Source organism: Pelophylax lessonae, assembly GCF_965119305.1.
Source record: "Pelophylax lessonae genome assembly, chromosome: 6".
Taxonomy (NCBI): Eukaryota; Metazoa; Chordata; class Amphibia; order Anura; family Ranidae; genus Pelophylax; species Pelophylax lessonae.
In genome coordinates, this window is record NC_138773.1 from 132,138,752 (window position 1) to 132,164,751 (window position 26,000).

The window sequence follows — 26,000 nt, forward strand, 5'->3', positions numbered from 1 at the left end:
GTTGTATGTGTCCACTCTCAGGTAATCAGCCTCTTTTTTAGAAAGTAGTTCAGCCTCCCTAGCTAGACTTATTTTGGAGTTCACGAGACAGCGACAAATGAGGGAAAGGGATTGGATGATAGTTTTTTATATGTAGATGTATCCTTGAGTTGCCTCAAAGTCTCCTTTTCGTAAAGGTCCTCATTCAACAATACCACGTTACCACCCTTGTCGCTGCCCCTGATAACCAGACGTGGTGCATCTTCCAATTCTTTCAAAGCCCTGAGTTCATCTCTTGATAGGTTATCCCTGCCTTTATTCTCACACTTGACCTTTTTTAAGACTCCTATGTTTGGACAGTGGGGGCATTTTTAAGGATTTGATTTTAAGATTAGTCTCTCTTCGTATGGGATTCTTTGGTTCATCCTCGTCCCCTGAGGGGTCATTCTCCTCCAAAAGGGACACCAGGGCCTGTAATGCTTTCTTTTCCATTTCAGTGGTGACAACTTCCTCTCTAGAATCTTTATTTTTTTCCTGGTGCCACATTTGGAAGACAACCCTTCTGAGGAAGAGGCTGACATCTTTATACACCTCAAACAGACACTGAGGCGACCGGTGAAAAGGAAAGTCCTCTACTTAACAGTTTGTAATGTCTCTCTTCTAACTGAAAATCAGATAAATTAACTATTTTTAGATCCCCTTGCTTATTACCTATTTTTTGTGTGTCTTTTGGCTCCTGGATCTTGTTGATCTTGGCTTGTAGTGGTCGTCCTTCTCCCTTATTTTTGGCTCCTGTTTTTCCTTTGAATTTCCCTTCTTTTTCTCCTGTCTTATATAGTTGTCGGTCTGTATTTCTGGGTTTTGACCAACCCCTAAAAAAGTCACAGTTTTTTCAACATAATCTGAATTGCTTCCCAAGGACTGGACTCTGTTGCGACTCGGAGTCCTGTTGTCTCTATAGGGGCCCCTAGATCTACTTCTAGCTCTTATTTTAGTAGGGTCAAAGAAGTCCTCCCTTTCACTGTCCAGAATATTTTGTCTGAATTTGTTTTGTTTAGTAGTTTTCAGTGTTTTTTGGGTTCTCTCAACTTCCTTTTTTAAGTTTTCATTTAATCTTGTAGATTCCTGATCCTCTCTAAAGGGTTCTAAAGTTTGGGGGCTTATGTCCAGTTCAGCTTGTATATCTTTAAGCTGCAAATGCTCTTCTTCAATGATCCGATTCATTAACTGAATACCCCTTGTAATACACTCTTTTTTCCAAACCTCCAGAAATCTGGGGGTATGGAGATGTTGGGCTGGGATCCCCCTCTCTCTCAGGCCTCTAGGGATAACTTTCTGGGCCACATGTGATTGGAGTGATGCTATATCCCATTTCCTATTAAGCAATTTCAAGGTTAGTTTCTTGTGGTTTTTAAACAATTTTTTAAGGGGCTCTGCCTCAGTGCTTATCGTATCCAGTCCAGTGTCAAAGGCTATTTCAATTTCTTGGTCTATGCTCTCACAAATTCTATTGGCCATGTGCTTGCCAACGTGACTCCCAATATAGAACACACCTTACTTTAAAACACACATAGTTAAAAACAACGGGTTGCTGCAGCAAACAGGTACATAGGGATGTATAGGGCATAAGATAGAATTATCTTAAAAGGGGAAGGACCTTCCACCAGAAAAAACATATATTCCTTAGTATATGGCACTTAATAAATCCCTGTGTTTGGGAAAACCTGGATCTTGGATGTAGAACAAGGTCAGCTCAGAGTTGGGGAATAGAGTTCCAGTCTATGTTTTATATGCAACCGCCCTTAGGCTGACAAAAAAGTATCCTGTGTTGAGCGGTTCAAAGACATGAGAGATTTAAGCAGTCCGGTACAATGGAGGCTGTGTTAAGCAATAGCTGTAGGAAGCACAGTGTATCTGTATACAGGGAATAAGGGAACAATACCTCCTTGGTAAGCGTAAGCTTAACAACTGATAATGGTTGTTAAGGACGCTGGCAGATGGCTATTTCTTCACACAGAATTTGAATCGGAAAATTCAAATCTTTCTGAAATTTGGAATTTGTTAAAAAAGGAATAAACAAAATGAATTTTAACTTCTTTCAAATAAATTCATTACTATTCATTACTATTTCTTTTGGAGATTGGGATACATGTGAATATTCATTACTATTTAATTTGGAGAATCAAATACATCCGAGTATTTGTTAACATTTCATTCAGAGATTCGGACACATCCAAGTGTCTGAATAACTAATAATTTGTCTGAATTTCCATTGCACATGTCTAGTTTCCAGCCTAGGGTCTGGTGCGTTTCTGTTCACCAGTTCAGGTCCGAATTTTTTCCTGAATTTGCATCTGAACCAGACCCAAAAACACACAGGACTCATTTGGAATTCACACTGTGGCAGCCCCCGACAGGTGTGAACTGTCACCATTGAGAGCCAGTCACACTCGCATGTCATGCGAATTGGATGCGGTAAAAACCACATCCAATTCGCACATATGTGAACCCAGCCTTAGGGACCCAGAGTGGAAGTCACAAGAAGCTGGAGTGAGGCCTCACAGTACTAATACACAAATCAGTGATAGTATAGAGCTTCATGGGATGCAAATCTTAGAGTGGGGAAGAAATGATAAACATGTGCATCAGTGTCACTGGGCTGAGGTGATGGACTGTTGAGCTGGTGGAGTCCAGTGCACAATGCATGGCAACAGCTCGGAATTGCTGCACATTCAGTGGCTGAGCCAGATCTACTGACATTATCACACACAGCAGATCAGAGCCTTTTACATTCATACTGAGATACAGTAAGCTGTACGTATTTATTTAAAATGTTATTTGCACACATTTTATCTTTATTAATAAATCGTTTTTATTCAAATACTGCACTATGGAAGTTGTTTACTTTTGTATTTTATCTTTTTACAATACTGTCTTTTTCTGAGAGGAGAAGAGGTTTTTTTCTATTTCTTCAGTGTCAATTTCCATACATTTTGTAGCCCTTTTGACCGCTCAATTAGGGGTCAATTATCTCTTGTAAGGAGGTTTGCTGAATGTGTGGATTAGGATCATACAACAGCTGAACGTTTCTTGTTGGATACACCTGATACACCAATTTCACTAAAGCCCCATACACACAATCAGAAATCGTACAAAAAATACCACTTTCGAAGCGATTGTACAATAATCTGATCGTTAGTACACAGCTTTTGTCCAAAATTTTCAGAAGGCAAAAACATGAAAAATTTTCTCATAGGATACCAGATCGTATGATTTTTGTTTAATTAGTGCAGCTTTCATCTGAAAATACAATACAAATACATTACATCACTTCTGAATTTTTATTCTGTCTTACGAGAATTTTTCAGACTTTAGTAACCTATTTGTTTTCGATATGGAGACTAGCATACAAAAAAAAAAAACAGATGACCATTCGTCCGATAATCTCATCATGTGTACTAGGCTTAAGAATGTTATACTGGACTGTTTTTAGTGCATTTACCACCACACTTGAGAATTCATAGTGCATGTGCAATTATTAACATTTTCTGCATTAATTTGCATTTCTGCACTGTGAGTGTCACAAAGTATTGTAAGTTGTTTTTTTATTGTCACATATGATAATTTTATGGTTTATGGTGTGTGAGCAATTGTTTACTATTTATACAATTCTGTAAAATGTGTAATGTATATTTTATTACTTGAATATTATCATTGTGAATGTCACACAGTATAGTTAATGTCTTACTTTTTATCACATAGGGTCATTTTTCTGTTTTTAGTGTATGCATCAGTGTTCATGATTTATGCAATTATTTCATGATGTATGTAATTATATATATATATATATATATATATATATATATATATATATATATATATATATATATATATATATATATATATATTTACTAATATATTATATATATATATATATATATATATATATACAGTATATAAACATATTTTTTTGTTTTTAAAGTTTTTGTCTTTTTATTTATATAGATAAAATTAAAAACCCACGAGGGATTAAATACTGCCACAAAAAAAGCCCAATGTCTCAAAAATATAAAAAATTTAATTTGCACACTGTGTTGCATGCCCCAGTAATTGTCATTCAAAATGTGACAGTGCTGAAAGCTCAAAATTGGCCTGGACTGGAAGGGTGTGAAATTATGCAGACTTGTGGTGGTTAAGGCACGGTGCACTTAAGAATGGAATCTCAAAAAACATTGGGCTACATGTCTATATATATATACAGTGCATTGCGAAAGTATTCGGCCCCCTTGAACTTTTCAAACTTTTGCCACATTTCAGGCTTCAAACATAAAGATATAAAAATTTGATTTTTTGTGAAGAATCAACAACAAGTGGGACACAATCATGAAGTGGAACGAAATTTATTGGATATTTCAAACTTTTTTAACAAATAAAAAAAATGAAAAATTGGGCGTGCAAAATTATTCAGCCCCCTTAAGTTAATACTTTGTAGCGCCACCTTTTGCTGCGATTACAGCTGTAAGTCGCTTGGGGTATGTCTCTATCAGTTTTGCACATCGACAGACTGAAATTTTTGCCCATTCCTAAATTGCAAAACAGCTCAAGCGCAGTGAGGTTGGATGGAGAGCGTTTGTGAACAGCAGTTTTCAGTTCTTTCCACAGATTCTCGATTGGATTCAGGTCTGGACTTTGACTTGGCCATTCTAACACCTGGATATGTTTATTTGTGAACCATTCCATTGAAGATTTTGCTTTAGGTTTTGGATCATTGTCTTGTTGGAAGACAAATCTCCGTCCCAGTCTCAGGTCTTTTGCAGACTCCATCAGATTTTCTTCCAGAATGGTCCTGTATTTGGCTTCATCCATCTTCCCATCAATTTTAACCATCTTCCCTGTCCCTGCTGAAGAAAAGCAGGCCAAAACCATGATGCTGCCACCACCATGTTTGACAGTGGGGATGGTGTGTTCAGGGTGATGAGCTGTGTTGCTTTTACGCCAAACATAACTTTTGCATTGTTGCCAAAAAGTTCGATTTTGGTTTCATCTGACCAAAACACCTTCTTCCACATGTTTGATGTGTCTCCCAGGTGGCTTGTGGCAAACTTTAAATGACACTTTTTATGGATATCTTTAAGAAATGGCTTTCTTCTTGCCACTCTTCCATAAAGGCCAGATTTGTGCAGTATACGACTGATTGTTGTCCTATGGACAGAGTCTCCCACCTCAGCTGTAGATCTCTGCAGTTTATCCAGAGTGATCATGGGCCACTTGGCTGCATCTCTGATCAGTCTTCTCCTTGTATGAGCTGAAAGTTTAGAGGGATGGCCAGGTCTTTGTAGATTTGCAGTGGTCTGACACTCCTTCCATTTCAATATTATCGCTTGCACAGTGCTCCTTGGGATGTTTAAAGCTTGGGAAATCTTCTTGTATCCAAATCCGGCTTTAAACTTCTCCACAACAGTATCTCGGACCTGCCTGGTGTGTTCCTTGTTCTTCATGATGCTCTCTTAAACAGACCTTTGAGACTATCACAGTGCAGGTGCATTTATACGGAGACTTGATTACACACAGGTGGGTTCTATTTATCATCATTAGTCATTTAGGTAAACATTGGATCATTCAGAGATCCTCACTGAACTTCTGGAGAGAGTTTGCTGCACTGAAAGTAAAGGGGCTGAATAATTTTGCACGCCCAATTTTTCAGTTTTTTATTTGTTAACAAAGTTTGAAATATACAATAAATTTAGTTCCACTTCATGATTGTGTCCCACTTGTTGTTGATTCTTCACAAAAAATTACAGTTTTATATCTTTATGTTTGAAGCCTGAAATGTGGCAAAAGGTCAAAAATTTCAAGGGGGCCGAATAATTTCACAATGCACTGTATATATATATATATATATATATATATATATATATATATATTTCAAGTATTGCAGCAATAGTCCTGATATTTATTGCAAATAAATATGCATGGCTTCCTTTTCCTTTCCAATGCTTTATTTAAGAGAGGAGAGACGTTTTTATTTTTCTCAGCATAATGAATAGAGTACAGCCAGTTTTTTTTTTTTTTGTTTCCTTTCTTATTTGCGGCTATTTCACAAAAAGGCATAAAACTTTACAGTAATAAAGGATAGCAAAAAACATAGATGTATGACCAACCTAATTGTCATAAATGTACTTGTAAATGTATTAATATATTAAATAAAAATGTACATCTGTGCAACTTGCATATGTCTGGGTTCATATAGCTAGCAAATTACTAAAAGAACAGCAGTGTAAGAACTGCAGGACATCCACTTACCAACTGCTTTCAGAGAAGCATACTTGTTCAGCTCCTTTCCCGGAGGTTGTTGCTCATATGGATTTGAAATTTGCCCCATAGTTGGAAAGGAATGTGGATGTGCCATCTGTGGAAGATGTGGGGATGTTGGAACAACATTATTCATCTTTGAAGTGTCTGTAGAGAAAAAGAAATTGTATCATTAGAATCTCAGCATTCTGTAACTTAAAATAATACTAACTGCTACTAACCATTACCAAAGTACTGTACACTTCTTACAATAAAAAAGGGTATTAAACAGCTACACATACAAGAATAAAATCTATAAGAAGATTGTATTTCTTACAAACAATTTAATTACATGTAAAGACAACATACAGCAATTCTAATCTGTTGTAGACTTTTGCAGTATATCCAATTTTACTGCTACAGGAAGGCCACTGTGTGCAGGTTCACATATATACACAGGGCCGGTCTTTGGGGTGTGCGAGCTGTGCGGCCGCATAGGGCGCCATCAGTTACTCCTGATGATCAGGCAGCACAGCGGGAAGTAAGCGGCGACCGTGGACTGGACAGTGTTAACACAGGCCGCGGCGGTGGCCGCCGCTTACCTCCCACTGTGCGGCTGTGCCTGTGTCTCTTTCTCCTACGGCTGCAGAGGTGAGCTGTGTATCTCACGCAGCTCAGCCTCAGAGCTGCGGCTGCCAGATCCCCTCCTCTCTTCAGGGATGTCAGAGAAGAGAGATTGTCAGCCATTCTCCTCCTGGTTTGCCCCGCCCACGGTCCCTTGGAAGTGTGGGCAGGAAGTTTAAAGTCAGGAGAAGAAACAAAAAGACAGCCTGTGCCTCCATATACTGGGGTAAGTAAGCTCTCTCTCCTGCCTCAGTATATATATTTTTTTTTTTAAGAAAGTTTTTTATTCGATTTTCAAAATTTTACAACAAAGTACAATGCATTGTGCAATATGCAGGTAGTCTGAACAATGAATACAACACGGGTCAAACATCAAAGAGCCAGTATCTCCCGCAGATGCACTGTTGAGGAGGCTAGGGAGAAACATCAAACAGAAATAGAAATAGAAACAGAAATGGGGGAAAAGGATGGGAGAGGAGGGGGGGGAGGTAGGAGAGGGGGGGTTATTCATGTTGACGCTGGATGCATCATAAGGGAATAAGAGTACACTGTAAACATACCCCCAAACATGGGAACTGAGGGGTGCGCCAATCATAACACTTGACGGGTAGTAGTAAACTTAAAGGAACTGTGCAAGAGGGTGATAGAGGGGGAGGGGAGGGCGAGGAAAAGGTGGCCTCAGTATATTAAAGAAATGTAAGGGGGGCTCTGTGGGGGGTCTCTGATGTAAGAGAGGGCTCTGTGGGGGGTCTCTGATGTAAGGGGGAACTCTTTTGGGGGTCTCTGATGTAAGGGGGGCTCTGTGAGGGTCTCTGATGTAAGGGGGCTATGTGGGGGGTCTCTGATGTAAGAGGGCTCTGTGAGGGTCTCTGATATAAGGGGGTTCTATGGGGGTCTCTTATGTAAGGGGGTCTCTGTGGGGGTCTCTGATGTATTGGGGGTTCTGTGGGGGTCTCTGATGTAAGAGGGGGCTCGGTGGGGGGTCTCTGATGTAAGGGGGGCTATGTGTGGGGGGCTCTGATGTCAGGGGGCTTTGATGTAAGAGTGGGCTCTGTGGGGGGTCTCTGATGTAAAGGGGAGCTCTGTGAACGTCTCTGATGTAAGGGAGGCTATGTGGGGGGGTCTCGGATGTAAGGGGGCTCTGTGAGGGTCTCTGATGTAAGAGGGGCTCTGTGGGGGGTCTCTGATGTAATGGGGGTTCTGTGGGGGGTCTCTGATATAAAAGGGGGCTCTGTGGGGGGTCTCTGATGTAAGGGGGCTCTGTGTGGGGGGCTCTGATGTCAGGGGGGCTTTGATGTAAGAGGGGGCTCTGTGTTGGTCTCTGATGTAAGGGGGGCTCTGTGGGGGTCTCTGATGTAAGGGGGGCTCTGTGAGGGGGGCTCTGATGTAAGGGAGGCTCAGTGGGGGGTCTTTGATGTAAGAGGGGTCTCTGATGTAAGAGGGGGCTCTGTGGGGGGGGGGGTTCTGATGTAAGAGGGGGCTCTGTGGGGGGTCTCTGATGTAAGGGGGCTCTGTGAGGGTCTCTAAAGTAAGGGGGGCTCTGATGTAAGGGGGGTTCTGTGGTGGGGTCTCTGATGTAAGGGGGAGTCTCTAACGTAAGGAGGGCTAAGTTATTAGTATTAATAAAAAAGTTCCAAGAAAAGTCCAATGAAGTGCAAAAAAGGTGCAAGGAAATGTGCAAAAAAGTACAAATAAATATTTATGGTGACAAATCTTCAGCGTAAAGTGTGCGCCAAAAAAGCACCCTATGTGCTGCTTCCACCAATCACCCCAAACTGACTCACCAGACTTAAATAAAAAACTATGTATTTTATGGAATCACGCTATGTTGATTATTTTTTTACACATTGTAAAGGTTATAAATATCTAATTGTAATTTATTTAGTAGTGGTATATGATATGTATACTGTAGTAGCCATGCAGATTTAGTTATACATTTTACACTGTGCACTTTTTACAACAGAAACAGATTTGGGTGATATATTTATATATCATTTTGGGGTAAATACTTAGAGTATTTTTGCACAGATTTTTTCCCTGTTTTTATTTTGCTGCTGCACCCACTTGTAGTCAATTAGCAATTATACTCTTAAATAGTTTTTCAATAGATACAGCCATGTTTATGGGGGCGAGGGGTGAGGATGGGGGGGGGGGTGGCACCACAGGATTAGCTCGCACAGGGCGCCTGAAGGCCTGAACACCTAAGGCCGGCCCTGTATATACAGTATACATCCACACTCCCTCCATGTTCCCGATCCATCGGTGTGTGTGCCCGATGGCCCAGTGGTGCTGTGATTCGATCCAGCACCGATCACCCAACAGGTCCAGGACAATGATTTTTGGCCTGGACCTGCTGATCCATTCTGGCAAATCAGGAAACAGCATGTGCCTGTGTTTACAAAGCACAGGAATAGGAAATCTTCGCTGGTGGACCCATTTTCAGTTCCAGCGTGAGAAGAGAGATCATCAGACTGTGAGTTCTAAGCACTACAGTGACACTTATCACATAGTTAGGCACATTTAACTCCCTCTTCCCCCCCCCCGTTAACCCTTTCACTGCCTTGTCACAGTGTCATAGGTACAGTGTACAGACTTTTTTTTTTTTGGATCACTGTATTAGTGTCACGAATGACGCCAGATAGCATTAGTGTAGGTGTCAATCCCAGATAGTGTCAGCTTGCCAGCCACATATTTACTAGTACATTTTAACCCTTTGATTGGCAGTAACACTATCACAGACACACTATAAACCTCCATTACTGGTATAGTGTCTGAAGGGATCAACATCTTTGATCAGAACACCGTTAGCTGGATCAGTCCCCCGACACCTGCCAGGATCTGCGTTAGACGCACGCACGCACGCACGCACGCACGCACGCACGCACGCACGCACGCACGCACGCACGCACGCACGCACGCACGCACACACACACACACACACACACACCCTGTGCCCGTGTTGCTGAGGTGGTACAATCACATGAGGATTCTTGTATGCAGCAGAGTGCCAGTACTAGTGCCGCACTACCTTTTGGTGAACTGGCGAGCACAAGCAGCCTAGTATATCCTGGTCTTATACATACCAGCGCTGCAGTAAAAATTTGTAATATAAGTGCAGTCCAAGCGGTGCAGTGGGTAGCACACATAGCATCCTGCAACCGCCATGAATTAGAAGACAGGCCCATAGAGCCCATAACAACAGGATATAGACATTTTACAGAAAGACCTGAACAAAATAATTGAGTGGGTAACTACATGGCAAATGATGTTTAACTTCCCTGGTGGTCTGATTATGTCAGTATCTGTTGTTTTATATTGTAGGCCTGTAATTCTTAGGAATAAAACAGTAAAAGTGAAAATTACTAAACTAATTAAAATTATTACTAAAAAATATTAATAAAAATAAAAGGAATACAACAGTAAAAGTGCAGGCAGGGCACTGGACAAAGCACTAGGGACAAAACTGAGTTGAAATGGTTTGATACAGTAATGTAATCCTAACAGATTACAATGTATCATGTCATATTTTGTGTACTTTTTTGTTAATTTCCCACCTGGTTACACCCCCCCCCCCCCCTGGATCGCGGCACTCACAGGAAAGGGAATCCAGAAGACAGATGCTGGTGTTCTATCAGAACATACTGCCACTTGCCAACAGGCCCCCCAATGCGACAGAACACAAAGCAGCAGAAGACACATTCCTACACCCACGCAACTCCCGAATTTCACACTGATTCCAGCAGCAAACTCTCCTTATATACTGAAATAGAATTTTTCACCATGACCGAATGAAATAGACTATTTCACTATATAATTAGTTTGTCGCTGAGCAGTGTGGAGTGTATGAAGATGGCCATCCCTTACCTTCACCTGCAGGTTTCTTGCTATATTTACTATATCACAATAATAACAGAAATGTAATACTGTTATCCAGCCTATAAGGTCAGTTTACTGCTAAAATAAATGCAAAACTCAAGACCTGCATGGGGGCAAGAAGATGTCCGCCGCTGCCCCAAGCTCTGCCACACCAAGCAACCCACCAGAACGCACAGCTCATGCACAGCAAGCCCCCGCCCGAAAGCCACCTCCAGCCGCAGAACCTGACAGGCAGCGGCACCCTGATAGAACACTGGCATTGGCCTGAGGAAATCAGGGGATCATAGGGACAAGGTAAGTTTTACTACAGGGTATCCCCGAGTGTGGCTGGGTGTTACCACTTTTGATACTGAAAATTAACCCCGAGCCACACTCGGGATTACCGCCAGGGAGGTGAATGTGGAGAAATGTGAGGAAATGCTGTTGGGGGCTAAAAACATAAATAGAAAACTATTCACTAGGGGGAGAACCTCGGGGGAATCAAGGATGGAAAAATATTTGGGGGTCCTAGTAGAAGACAGACTGAGGAAATAGCATGCAATGTCAAACTGCAGCTACCAAAGCTGGCAGAATATTAGCATGCATAAAAAAAGGGGATATACTTCAGAGATAAAACTATACCCCTGCCACTTTTAAAACACTGGTTAGGCCACACCTGGAGTATTCCATCCAGTTCTGGTCACTAGTCCTCAGAAGGGATGTGCTGGAGCTGGAGAGAGTCCAAAGAAGGGCAACAAAATGAATAAGGGGATTGGAGGACTTCAGTTATGAGGAACCTCTACAAGCACTACATTTTTCTTGCTGGAGAAGGGATGCAAGATACTGATTTACAAATACCTCAATGGTAATCCCAGCATGAGAAAAAAACTATTCAGTCTCAGGGAGTGTAAGAGGACATGGGGCCACACAATGAGATTGGAGGAGAAGCGGTTTAACTTTAAGCTGTGCAGGGCAATAAGGATGTGGAACTCCAGACCTCCTGAGTAAATAACCTATAAAGACTGCATGGGCACACACCATTTTAAATCGTCACGTTTGGTATTTATTTACTTGGCTTAAGATCATCTTTTATACTTTACTTATACAATTGGGCAATATATTGTGTTTTTTTTGCATTCAAATTAAAAAAAAAACATTGTGTTTGAAAAACCGCTGAGAAAATACTGTGTGGCAAAAAAAATTGCAGCACCCACTATTTTATTTTCTAATACCTCTGCTTTAAAAAATATTAGCGTTTAGAGGTTCAAAGTAACTTTCTAGCAAAAAAAAAATGATTTTTTTAATGTAAATAAAAAGTTTCAGAAAAGGTTTGTACAATGTTTTTGCCTTTTCATTGTAAAATATAACACCCTAACTGTGATTTATTGATGACAAACATGTCTGTCTCTCAGTGAAACTACAGTCTACTAAAGCAAATAAATAAGTCAAATAATACACTTTGTGAGTGATTGGTCTGAGCGACCAAATACAGCGCTTGCTTAGTGTTAATTCTAAAACAACATTCAAGTGATTATAAAGTGCAGTAGTGTTAAATAAAATTCCACAAGTTATAATGATAAATAAATGGATATAAAAGGTATATAAATTTCAGATCAAAATTCCTGTGGATAAAAACGTGCATGTATCTTGATAAATAAAGAGTGATTGGTGGTAAAAAATTAATATAAATAAATATAAATAATACTAGTGTCCTTTAAAATGAATTGTCCAAAGTTCATAAAAAATGCTCCTGCTCAAACTTGATATATAAAATCTCAGCTGTTCCTTGTCCCAAATGGGTAATATGGTCTGGTCACTTACCAGATGGTGTAGGTACTGTATGCCGTACGGCACCAGAACCAATCAGGCTTAGTAAACCCCCTGGGCTCAACGGATCTCCTCGGGGTGTTTATCCCATAGGATGGCAACAGTCCCTCAGGCTTCCATAGTAAACGATCCGGTTCAATATATAGGAGAAAGAAGAGTGCTCCAGATAGTGTAGTATTTGAGAATGAGGTATTTTATTTCCCCTAATAGGGTTTTCAAGCAATAAAAATGTTCCAGATGTATAACATTGGTGGTCAGCAGTGCGGTGCGGGCTGCATGTCCTCTCGGAGCTAGCTTCCGACTTCCGGCTTGCGGTCCAACCAATGTAACGTACCCACGCTATGCGTTCCAAGCTAATGCGTTTCGTCACTTCCGGTGACGTCTTCAGAGCTCAAGTTTTAGCAGGAGCATTTTTATGAACTTTGGACAATTAATTTTAAAGGACACTAGTATTATTTATATTTATTTATATTAATTTTTTACCACCAATCACTCTTTATTTATCAAGATACATGCACGTTTTTATCCACAGGAATTTTGATCTGAAATTTATATACCTTTTATATCCATTTATTTATCATTATAACTTGTGGAATTGTATTTAACACTACTGCACTTTATAATCACTTGAATGTTGTTTTAGAATTCGCTCAGACCAATCACTCACAACTACCTCACTATTATATACAGCAGCTGCTATTTCATATATTTATTTATTACTATTTATGAATATTATTTATTAATATTAGATTGCACTTTACCCCACTCACCTTTTTCCAGTGGCACGTGGAAATATACTTGTATATTTTGTACAAATAATACACTTTAATTTTGAATTATTGATTAAAACCTGTGTCTCCCTCCTCAACTGCATTCTATGAAAGCTTCTTACATAGCATGCATTAAGTCTGTGCAAAAATCTTTTTTTTTCTGTAAAATAATGTAATATTGAGACCCCATTAGACTTTTTTCGCTGACAACAGCTGTCTTTATTTTCCCAGCACTTCACTGCATCCACTAAAACACCCCTGCATCCTCTGAAAACACTGTATGCCTTCACCCTAGGTTATTAAACAGTAGCCTCTCATTCATATATTTGCCACACTGTATTTTAAGTCCTCTCTGATATAACACATGCAGTAGGTCATGCTATTACTTAAAGTGATTGTAAAGTAACAAACATGTTATACTTACCTGCTCTGTACAGTTGGTTTTGCACAGGGCAGCCTGGATCCTCCTCTTCCTGGATCCCTTGTTGCTGCTCCTGCCTCCTCCCTCCTATCGAGTACCCCCTAGCGGAGCAGCAGCTCTGTGAGTCCATTCAGACACGGAGCTGCTGTTCGGCTCCGCTCCCTCTCTCTTCTGATTGGCTAACTGACTTTGATTGACAGCAGCGGGAGCCAATGGTGTGACAGCTGTGCCAATCAGGAGGGAGAGTCCCGGACAGTAGAGGGACTTTATGGACATCGTTGAACAGGGATGGGGCTCAGGTAAGTATTAGGGGTTGCTGGGGAGGCTGCTACACACAGAAGGCTTTTTATCTGAATGATTAGAAATGCATTCAAATAAAAAAAACTTCAGCCTTTACAATTCTTTTAAAGCAAATGTTAGGCCACCTGCAGACAGTGGTTCACCCTGCACACCTAATAGTTCATAACTGTGATTGCATGTAAGCATTTTTTTTACCAGACTTGCTGCCCCAGCCTGCTGTATTTACTTGACCAGCACAGGGACGGCTTTATAATTAAGATATTTAAAAATCATTAAAAAATAAACCCCCCAAATATTTTATGTTATTGATTTTAACCCATAAACAAATTCTAATCTTAAGATATTGTTCCAAATAAATAACATAATATAAAAAGACGGTGGGAGGCCAAAATGGGTGGAGCTGAACCAGTGTTTGGCTCTCAGCACTATCAAAGGTATTGCTTATACTCTTTATAGCTTTGTTTTGAAGACCATGGGCCTTTTAAATTTAAAATTGAACATTAAAAAAGGAAGCAAGCAAAGAGCAGCTTTTGCCTATGTCAGGAACAAGTGGAGAAACAAAAAGCCAACTTGCCAGCCTATTTCACATTCATAAGACCAACAAGGTAAAATATCAAAAAATATTACAGTAATAGAGTATAGTCTCAATGTTGGTAAGTCCAATAGTAATATAATAGGGGAGTAATTGGTTACATCGAAGCATCGCAAACTCAACATGTTTTGTGGACCCAAATCGCCACTTCGTCAGGAGTGGATGCATGATATTGATCTATAAAACATGAATAAGGAAATTGGCATAGTGATGATATACAAGTTGGAAGTTTGGGGACTTGGCCTCCCCCTTCCCCCATTTCCCCCCTTTTTAAATTATCATCACTATGCCAATTTCCTTATTCATGTTTTATAGATCAATATCATGCATCCACTCCTGACGAAGTGGTGATTGGAGTCCACAAAACCAGTTTGCGATGCTTCGATGTAACCAATTACTCCCCTATTATATTACTATTGGACTTACCATAATTGTGACTATACTCTATTACTGTAATATGTTTTGATATTTTACCTTGTTGGTCTTATAAATGTGAAACTGGGGACTCCCTTACTAGCTTCTGCATTTGATGATGTATAATGCATATGTCATGTCATCATTTATTTGTTGTACCACTTACCAATATGCCATGATGTCATTCTATCTTATATATGTATTTGATTTAAACAATATCTATTAAAATATTTTTATACTATCTTGTGAGACCCACCTTAAACAATCTTATTAATCATCTTGTTCAAACACCAATCATCTCTACACACCTCATGTAAAGTCCCAAATGTCCCCCCTTACCCCCTTTTTTCCTTAATTCTTTATCTAACAACTGGCTACCATAATATTGATACTACATGTGGATCTGTATGATTGTACCTACGTAAAATATGTGCCAGTTGCTATTATTAAATTATATATTTGTAATTCTTTTACTCCCCTTCTGAGTAACTGAGTACTGTCTGTCAAACTTTTTTTTATTTGCACTAACATACAATTTTCCGGACAAGTTTTCGGGCTATGTCCCCTTCTTTAAGGTCCCAGCTGTACTGATTCACAAATGTTTTAGCAGAATATTAAAAAGACACAAGCTCTGAGGAAAAGCAAAAGAAAAGAAAAACAAACAAACACACACAAGCCAATGTATATGGCAATGGTAATAAAACTAGCATTGTTAGTTAGATAAGACAGAGGGAGAGCTATAGACTGGAAGGGGGGAGAAGATAGTCACAGAGGGGGTTGTAAAACTGTTGGATAATGAGTAAGGAAACCATATCTAAATTTAGGCACTTATTTTTTTGTATCAAAAAGGATTATCCTTCTTAGTTCAAAAGTTTTCCGTTCCTAGATAGTTCTGAAATTTAAGAACTAAAATATTGAGGTCTTCTATAGTGTGATCCGCTTGTGAGAAATGATGTCCCACAGGTGTGCAGAAACTATCTTCTTTATGTTAATTGATAGTATGTCTGTGCAAATTCATCCTCACATGCAACTTCTGTCCTGTTTTACCATCATAAGATCCTTTTCTACATCTTTTGCATTGGATGAGGTACACAATATTACTGGAGGTGCAGTTGTATGATCCCATGATGTTGAAGGTCCCATTTATGTGTGTGTGAGACACTTTTAGATTGATCGGCTTGCACAGTTTGCAGTATTTTTTAATGCAGGGTTTGACTTCATAATCAGAATGAAGTTGCCTGCGGATTAGTATGTCTGAGGTTGGATGGATGTCTGAAAGCCAGTATTTGGGTTTTGTTGGAATATTTATTTCAGAGTTTCATCCTCTGTTCTGATGGGTTGTACATCTTTGATTATCTCTTTTATTCCTTCTAGTGCTGAATTGTGCATGGTTATTTGTTTTTTTTATCTTTGTATTGGAGATTTTCTCTTTGAGTTTTCAAGGCTGTGTTTCTGATATTGTTGATGGTTTTGTCTTTGTAACCTTTCTGTGACTAGCAATTTTGGTGCACTGGGACTTGTAGTACTTGTAGTACTACTTGTAGTAGATAAAATTGTTTTATCCCATACCAAGCTGTATACTATGCTAGACGTGATATTCTAGCGAAACTGCCGGCTAGGCTGTTTGTTTTTTAACTCTTTGTATACTTTTTTTGTGAATAAGTATATTTTCATTGATGTATTTAATAAATTATATATTTTTTTATTGAATTGAATTGACTGTCCTTACGGTACCATGAAAGTCCTGTGTGCCTCCAAATTTCTGTCCTATCTTCCTAATTCATTGGACAGATCCTCTGAAGGGGGGCATGGTGAGGATTCAATCAGACAATGACATGACCATGGCAAATGTCAATCATCAAGGGGGCACCAAAAGTGCCTTAGTGGCCCGGGAAGTAGCTGGCATTCTAAGATGGGCAGAACACTTTTTTTCCAGCCATCTCTGCCATACATATTCCAGAGGTGGAAAATTGGCAGGCCGATTACCTCAGAAGTTGGAACAGGGAGAATGGTCTCTCCATCAGGAGGTGTTTCATCAACTGTGCCTCAAGTGGGGGACTCCCGATGAGGACCTGTTGGCCTCTCATCAGGTGCAGATGTTCGTAGCAAGGATTCGGGATCCTCTGGCTGACGCCACGGATGCTCTTGTAGCTCCTTGGAGCCAATATCGTCTAATGTACAAATTTCCTCCGCTGACTCTTATGCCGAGACTTCTGCAAAGGATTGAGGCAGAAGAAATTCCAGTCATCCTAGTGGCACTGCATTGGCCTCATAGGTCCTGGTGTACAGACCTAGTACGGCTGGTCACCAATGTCCCTTGGAGACTCCCTCTCAGAGAAGATCTGTTAACTCAAGGACCGATCTTCCATCCTGCTTTACAGTCGCTGGCTTTGACAGCCTGGCTATTGAAAGCCAGGTGTTGAAGGATAAAGGAGTGTCTGAATCAGTGATTCCTCATTGTTAAAAGCTAGAAAATCTACTTCTAGGAAGATTTACAAATCTACTTCTAGGAAGATTTAACATTAAGTCTGGAGAGTGTACATCACTTAGTGTGAGTCTCGGGGGGTTTCCCCCCGTTCTTTCTCGGTGTCTGCCTTGCCCTATCTTGGAGTTTCTCCAAAGAGGTGTAGGTCAGCATTTGGCCTTGGGTACCATCAAAGGCCAGATATTAGCCCTGGCAAATTTCTTTCAACGCCTGTCTGCCACCTAGCTCCCCCTGTGAGGTCTCCGTTGCCTCTGTGGGACCTCAACTTGGTGCTGTCGGTTCTTCAGAAACCGCCCTTTGAAAATAATTATGACATTCCTCTGCTTTCACACAGAAGGTAACTCTCTTGGGGGCTATTACTTCTGCGCACAGGGTGTCGTAGCTGGCTGCATTGTCCTGTTGTTCATCTTACCTGGGGGTTCACAGAGACAAGGTGGTGCTTCGTACCTGTCAGTCATTCCTTCCTAAAATCGTCTCTGGTTTCCATTTAAATGAAGACCTTGTGTTACCTTCTCTGTGTCCTAAGCCTAAGCATCCCAAAGAGATTGCCTTGCATTCTTTGGATGTGGTTCGGACAATCAGGGTATACCTGGCGGTGACTGAGTCGTTGCGGAAATCGGATATTCTTTCAGGTGAGCTCCATTTGTTCCTGGTTGGGCTCTTGTTTTGCCTGGTTGGCTATGTTTAGCCTTTGGGAAGTGTGTTTTTTCTTGCTGTGTTATTCACACTCCTCATATTGACACTGCTTTGGGACCTCCCATCAGTCAAGAAGATATGGAGCTGTGTCAATCAATGAACGAAAGAGAAAATGATTTTACAGTAAGACAAAAATCCAGGTTTTGTTGCAAAGTATGCCCAAAATCTGATTCGTATGTTAGTGCAGACTTCTGGGAAAACCAGTAAGCCAATCACACAAGCAGTAAAATGACATTTCCGGGGGAAGCTTTGCACACCAGCTGTGTACAGAACTCCTCTAGCCAGTTCTGGACTGGAAGGATTTGCCCCCTTAATGACCAGGCAATTTTTTGCGAATCAGCACTGCGTTACTTTAACGGAAATTTGCGCTGTCGTGCGACACTGTACCAAAATAAAATTGATGTTCTTTTTTCCCCACAAATAGAACTTTCTTTTGGTTGTATTTTATCACCTGTGTAATTTTTTTTTTTTTGCGCTATAAACAAAAAAAGAGCGACAATTCTGAAAAAAACAAAAAAAAACAATATTTTTCACATTCTGCTATATAACATTCCCAAAAAAATATTTAAAAATCTAAATTTTTTATCCTTTTAGGCCAATTTGTTTTCTGATACATATTTTTGGTAAAACAAAATTGCAATAAGCGTATTTTGATTGGTTTGTTCAAAAGTTATCGCATCTACAAATTATGGGAAAGATTTATGTCATTTTTATTTATTTATTTTTACTAGTAATTGAGCTGATCTGCTTTTTAATGGGACTGTGACTAAGGGGCAGACAGATCGAACCCCTAACACTTTTTGACACTTTTGGGGGGACCAGTGACATTTCTACAATAATCAGTGCTAAAAATATGGACTGTTACTGTAATAATGACATTGGAAGGGGTTAACCTAGGGGTGATCAAAGGGTTAAGGGTGAGGCTAGGCAATATTTACTAACTGTATGGAGGATTGGCTTGTGAAATGACCACAGAGACCTGTTATCCTATATAAAAGGATCACAGGTGCTCTGTGATCATTTCAGAGAGAAGACTGGTCAGCTGTGTTTACAACAGCTGACCGTCCTTCTCTCTCAGCTGGGAGCGATTGCAGGTGCCCGGCAGCAATCGTGGCCGCTGGCCCCGTGCATCAGCATCCCTGCTGCCTAGTAGGTGCAGGAGCGTGCCGCCAGCGGTGCATTCTTGCCCCCCAGCACCACCCGCGCAACTGACATAGAGCTACGTCATTTCGTGCAGCCTAGCCAGCCTACCCAAGTAAAACTGCAGCGGGCAGTCAGCAAGTGGCTAGGTTGCCATATTTCATTGGATTTTTCATGGAGTGGCTGGAAATTGAAAAGGAAAAGTCATTTTTTTTAGCCACATTAACTTAAGAATGTAAGATGAGCTTGTGAAAAACACACCCTTAAAAAGGCACCATCCTAAAATCTAATATTTGAAAAAAAAATGCTGGGGCTCCCGTATCCATCCCAAGATGGGGGAGATCCTAAGGCAAAGAATGCCAAAATAAAGGGAAAAATCAAGTAACAACAATAATTTTAATCAATTTTTTTTTAATTACAAAATTAGATAAAACCATCCTTTATTTGTTAAAAAAAATGCAGTTCAAACCCAATTACAACATATTCCTTTCTTCATAAAATAATTGTTCACTATGTCAGCATGTAGAATCAACCCGTTTTGCATAAACGGCTTCCTCAAGATCCACACTCAAATTTACATATAGGAGATGGCTAAAGAAAAAACAATATCACATACACTATCACATACAATACAAAATAAATACAAATCATTATAACATTTATAAATCAAGAAAAAATGACCCAACAACAGAAGAAGAAACAGAGGGAAAAAAAGGGGGGGTGTGAAACAAGACACCCCCATCCTGCTTTTCCAAGGTCTCTCCTCCCCCAGTCTACATGCTCAAACATAGAAAGCTAGGACAGGGGATGACCCATGGTGGGACAGCCTAAAGGGTAGAGCATAAACTAGGACTATATCATCTTACCTAATAATACATACACAATATTACCAAAAGTATTGGGATTCCTGTCCAGTCTTAGGGTTCAATATTAAGTTGGCCCTCCCTTTGCAGCTATAGCAGCTTTAACTCTTCTGGGAAGGCTGTCCACAAGGTTTCTGAAGGTGCTATATCAGGTTGAGATAAGGACTGGGCAGGCAAGTCAAGTTCCTCCACTCCAAACTCACTCATCTATGTCTTTATGGACATTGCTTTGTGCAGAACTACAAGTCCCTTTGCACTTCTATCTGGTGTCTCCCCTTTTGGCTATATGTTGGTTTCATACTCCCTTACTCTCAGGGGGGTTCCTCGCCTTCACATCACTTACCCTGGCTTCTCCATTGCCCGGTCATTTCACCTGGCTCACAGCTTTTTGACACCCTGGAAAAGGAATGTTATATTCCCTGCCTAAACAAGTCACTATAATCCGGGTACAATGGGCAATCTGAGCGGTTCATGAGGGTTCCGGTTCTTTCTTGCTTCTTCTTACCCATCACTGGATCTATTTCCAATCCCATCACTATTGAATCTATTGAGTCTATATGGCTTCTTATCTATTATATTCACTTCATTGGATTTTCATATCCCTTTTATACCTTTCTCATTTCCATATCACCTATGTCTCACATATTGCCACACAGTCAAGATGACGACTCTAATATTGCCAAGCAAGGATAGGGATTCTTCTCTATCTTTATTATATATTTGTCTCTTTCTCTCCTCTTCTTCAGAGGCAGAAAGCATCTTTATCTGCTCCCCCTTGGCACATTGGGCCCGTTGTGGGTCTAAACCTGGTCCGGTATCTGCTATCCCCTGAGGACACTATCGCCCTGGTCTTTGGACCTGGGCTGGGTTATCCCCTGGCTGCGGCTGCGGCTGCAGACCATGCTACCTGTCGTTTTCTTATGGTTATGCCCCAAATTATGAACTATTGGTGAGTGTATGATTTTATACCCGCTCCTAGGTATTAGAAACTGTACTGCTGCACTCATGTTGCAGATTTGTGACATGATATTAGGATGTTATATTGGATATTAACATTATGTCATTTATGTTTAGAACCATCATAGAGGTCACCATTATCCCTGGTCCCCGAAGAAGCCTACTTTGTAGGCGAAACATGTCGGACTTTGGTGACCCCCTGATTCTAACACTTGGTTCATAATTCTATGTATTCATACAGTTTGTATATTGTCTATGTCCTTTTGATGCTCATTGCATCTGTGTTTTTTTTTAAATGATTGTACAATTTTGTTAATAAAAATTTATACTTTTTAAATATTGGTGTCTATAATTATCTATTCTATGCCATTTAAATTCCTGCCTTTAAAGTCCCAGGTTGGGTGATCCATCGCTGTATACTCTCTCTTGTGGGGCCCATCCAGGGTTTGATACAGTTGAGGGACACCCTTATTATTTATTTTTTCTACAAGTCCCATGAGGCATAGCAAGACTCTGATAGCCACAGGCATGACACCCAGAGGCAGAGGCATTATGGGAGGGCCACAGTTTGCATATCACTGCTATAGACACACTCTTAAACCTTGTGGACAGCCTTCCCAGAAATGTTGAAGCTGTTATATCTGCAAAGGGTGGGCCATCTCAATATTGAACTCTACTGACTACGACTGAGATGCCTTTAAAGTTCATGTGTGTGTAAAGGAAGGCTTCCCAATACTTTTGGTAATATAGTGTATATTGCCCATATGAGTCGCAAAGTGAAGAGAAAGGAATAAACTGTAAACAATATTGGATTGTCCCCTGTGCTAGCCTTCTATGTTTTGCCTGCATGTAGACTGGGGGAGGGGGGAGGTAGGACCTTGGAGAAGCAAGATGGGGGTGTCTTGTTTCACATTCCCCCCTCTATTTTTTTTCTCCTCTGTTTTCTTCTGTTGTTGGGTCATTTATTCTTGATTTAATATTGTTACAATGTTTTGTATTTATTATGAAATTGTATGTGATGTTGTTTTTTGTCAATTTCTTTAGCCATCTTCTGTATGCAAATGTAAGTGTGCATCCTGAGGAAGCTATTTATGCAAAATGCGTTGATTCTATGCACTGACATACTGTAACAATTCTTGTATGAAGAAAGGAATATGTTGTAACTGGATTTGACATGAATGTTTTTTTAACAAATAGACAATGTTTTTATCTGATTTTGTAATAAAAAATATATTTTGATTTTATTTATTGTTATTACTTTGTCTTTCCCCTTATTTTGACACATTTTAAATTCCCATTCTTTGCCTGGGGATCTCCTACTTCTTTTTTCTAATTTTTAATAGCTGTCCATTACAATATAACTTGTGTAGCAATTGTATGTTTTTTGAAGTGGAGTTAAGCTTTTGATGTACTGGTACAGATTGCCTTATAAACTGTATCTCATATCAACTCTGACCTTTACGGCACTGTACATATTGTGGGCATACTGACCACATATGGTGTGTGAATGCCCTTTAATCAAGCCTTGGGGGGAATGGGAAAGACTCGTCCAAACCAATAGTAAAGTTTCACCCTCAACAACCACCCTAACCTCAGGACTTGCATTATAATTTGCCTTCCCTGCCTCCATTTCTGTAGCTCATATATGACTGGCAAATCAATGCTGTAATAAAATGGGAATAAAGAAACTGATAGCCCAATCCCACAACATTTTTTGACTCATTCATGAACAGGTGGACTCCATTGATCATTTTAATTAGTTCATTTAAGCTCAAGATCCTGACATGCAAGAATGAATGAATGGCATGTCGTCCCCCCCCCCCCCATCTTTCCATCCTTTTCCTCTGTATCCCATATGTTAGATGTCCTAATAAAGAATCTATGAACGAATTTGTCAGCAGGATATGATGCATCAGTTAGGGGAAATTTTTTCTCTCTGCCTGTTTTTTTAAATTTGATTCTCAAAATAGTTTTTATTGCAGTCTGTGTCCTCAGTGGAATTATTTTAATGTATTTCCAGCAACACAAAAGAAAATACAGAGAAAATTTCCACTTTTAACAGTTGTCAGTGGAAAAGGAGAAGAAATTTCCCAAGGGTGGTGTCTGCCCTCTTGTTCTCACCTTGTCTTATACCGCTTTGCGATTCCAACGGTTATTTTATATTGCAAATCTATAGCTGACTAATTACTGTAAGACAACAAAAGCAGTCCTGATTCAGTTTTTATAGCTATTATAGCAAGAACATGTCTTGCTACTATTTCTGAGTTTAGCTGCACATTAAAAGCATATGAGTAGTTAAAACAAGAGGCATTTAGACACACACTGAGTGATAAAGTAAACAAGTAGTCAAGCATATTAAAGTGAGTAAAAAGCCATACATCAATCAATATCCCTAGAACAGCACATCATTGTGGGAGGACACACATTAAAGCAACTTAAGAATATCATATAACAAAGCAGTAGGCTTTCATAATATAAAGACAGAAAGTTACATAAAGTCTGACTCAGACTGCCATTTTCTGGGATGAAAGCACTGTATGTGCTCATTGTGAAACTGTATTATTTCTAGATGAAATGGAAAACACAAAACACACAACTACTAATGTAATTATATTACTGAGTAATGGAGGAACAATAAAGAAGCACAGCACATGCTGACTTCATAAGTAAAAGGTGTTATATGATCCAGACTGCCTGATGCATGAATGCTTTTATTTTGTACACCAATCTCAATTATGATGATATATTTTACAAATGTGTAATTGCAGTGCAGCTTGCTGCTTAATTTTAACAGCAGTGAGCTATCAGTACATCAAAACAATACAAACAGAGACTGGATTATAAAATACAATGATGTAAAATGTTATTTAAAGCACTGCATTGCTGCTTTTGTGGTAAATATATTTTGTTATTTGTATTGTTTCTATGACATTTGTGGTATTTTATTGCAAGCCAGCTACATTTTTTGAGATGGCTGCACCAGTGTTTACTTATCTCTCTCCAAAGCTCTGAATGTCATTTCTCTCTGGTTCTTAATTCCTCTGTTATTAGCATGAGTCACTTCTGAGAAGTTTTCCCGACACATGAGATAAACTTGTGTCGGGAAGGGGGAGGAGAGCAGAGCTCAGAAGGAGCTTGTCTATTCACAACACAGTTCTTCTGCTGTGTGAAGGAGGAAGGGGTGCTTTTCCTTTAATTATTCTTGATCTTTAAGGATAGTTTACAGACGGGTATGGTGCCAGCTGATTGGAAAAAAGCCAACGTGGTACCAATATTTAAAAAGGGGCCGAGATGTATCCCGGGTAACTATAGGCCGGTCAGCCTAACATCAGTAGTCTGCAAAATTTTGGAGGGGATGTTAAGGGACCACATACAAGACTTTAGTAATGAAAATGGTATTATAAGTAGTAATCAGCATGGATTCATGAAAAATCGTTCTTGCCAAACCAATCTATTAACCTTCTACGATGAAGTGAGCTGCCACCTAGATAAGGGAAAGCCTGTGGATGTGGTGTATCTGGACTTTGCAAAGGCCTTTGACACCGTTCCCCACAAACGCTTACTGTACAAACTAAGGAAGGTAGGTATGGACCATAAGGTGAGTACCTGGATAGAGAACTGGCTCCAGGGGAGAGTCCAGAGGGTGGTGATTAATGGGGAGTACTCAGATTGGGCGGGTGTGGAAAGTGGGGTCCCCCAGGGTTCTCTCCTGGGACCAATCCTGTTTAATTTATTCATAAATGATCTAGAGGAGGGGATATCTAGTACAATCTCAGTGTTTACAGATGATACTAAACTAGGCTTGCCAATATCTTCTATGCAGGATGTGGAAACCTTGCAAGCGGACCTGAACAAAATAACGGGGTGGGCAACTACATGGCAGATGAGGTTTAATGTTGAAAAATGTAAAGTAATGCACCTGGGGGCCAGAAACCAGAAAGTAAGCTACTCACTAGGGGGGAACCTCTGGATGAGTCTAGGATGGAAAAGGACTTGGGGGTACTGGTAGACAACAGGCTTGGCAGTGGCATGCAATGCCAAGCCCCTGCAAGCAAAGCCAACAGAATAGTGGGATGTATAAAAAAGGGGATTCACTCCAGAAATAAAGAGATTATTCTCCCGCTCTATAAGACTCTGGTCCAGCCACATCTGGAGTATGCTGTCAAGTTCTGGGCACCGGTCTTCAGGAAGGATGTGCTGGAACTGGAGAAAGTCCAGAGAAGGGCAACAAAAATGATTAGGGGAATGGAGGACATCAGCTATGAGGATAGGCTACAAGCACTGAACCTATTCTCTCTGGAGAAGAGACGATTGAGGGGGGATATGATATCAATGTACAAATACTGTACTGGCGACCCTAGCATAAGGAACAAACTATTCAGAGAAAGGAGATACAATAAGACACGTGGCCACTCACTAAAACTAGAGGAAAGGCGGTTTAACCTTAAAGTGCGTAAGGGGTTCTTCACTGTAAGAGCGGTAAGGATGTGGAATTCTCTTCCACAAGCAGTCGTATCAGCAGGGAGCATTGATAGTTTCAAAAAACTAGTAGATGGGCACCTTAGAGACCACAACATACAGGGGTATACGATGTACGGTTAAAAGCAAACACACACACATCATAGGTTGAACTGGATGGACTGATGTCTTTTTTCAACCTCACTAACTATGTAACTATAATTAGCTCTCACACACTGTACCTGCAGTCTCTCCTCTGAGCTGACAGATAAAGAAAGATTTTTAACACCTTCTGCACTTTTGGAAGGGTGTGGAGAAGGGAAGATTG

General features: G+C 40.2%; 1 protein-coding gene across 1 annotated transcript in view; it reads right to left on the reverse strand.

Moving 5' to 3' along the window:
- Nucleotides 1–26,000, reverse strand: part of SHISA9 (shisa family member 9) — a 1,221,995-nt gene that overhangs the window by 193,430 nt on the left and 1,002,565 nt on the right. The window contains exon 3 of the mRNA XM_082262019.1: nucleotides 6,283–6,438. Coding sequence (XP_082118145.1) covers nucleotides 6,283–6,438 — 156 coding nt within the window. The remainder of the gene's footprint in view (nucleotides 1–6,282; nucleotides 6,439–26,000) is intronic.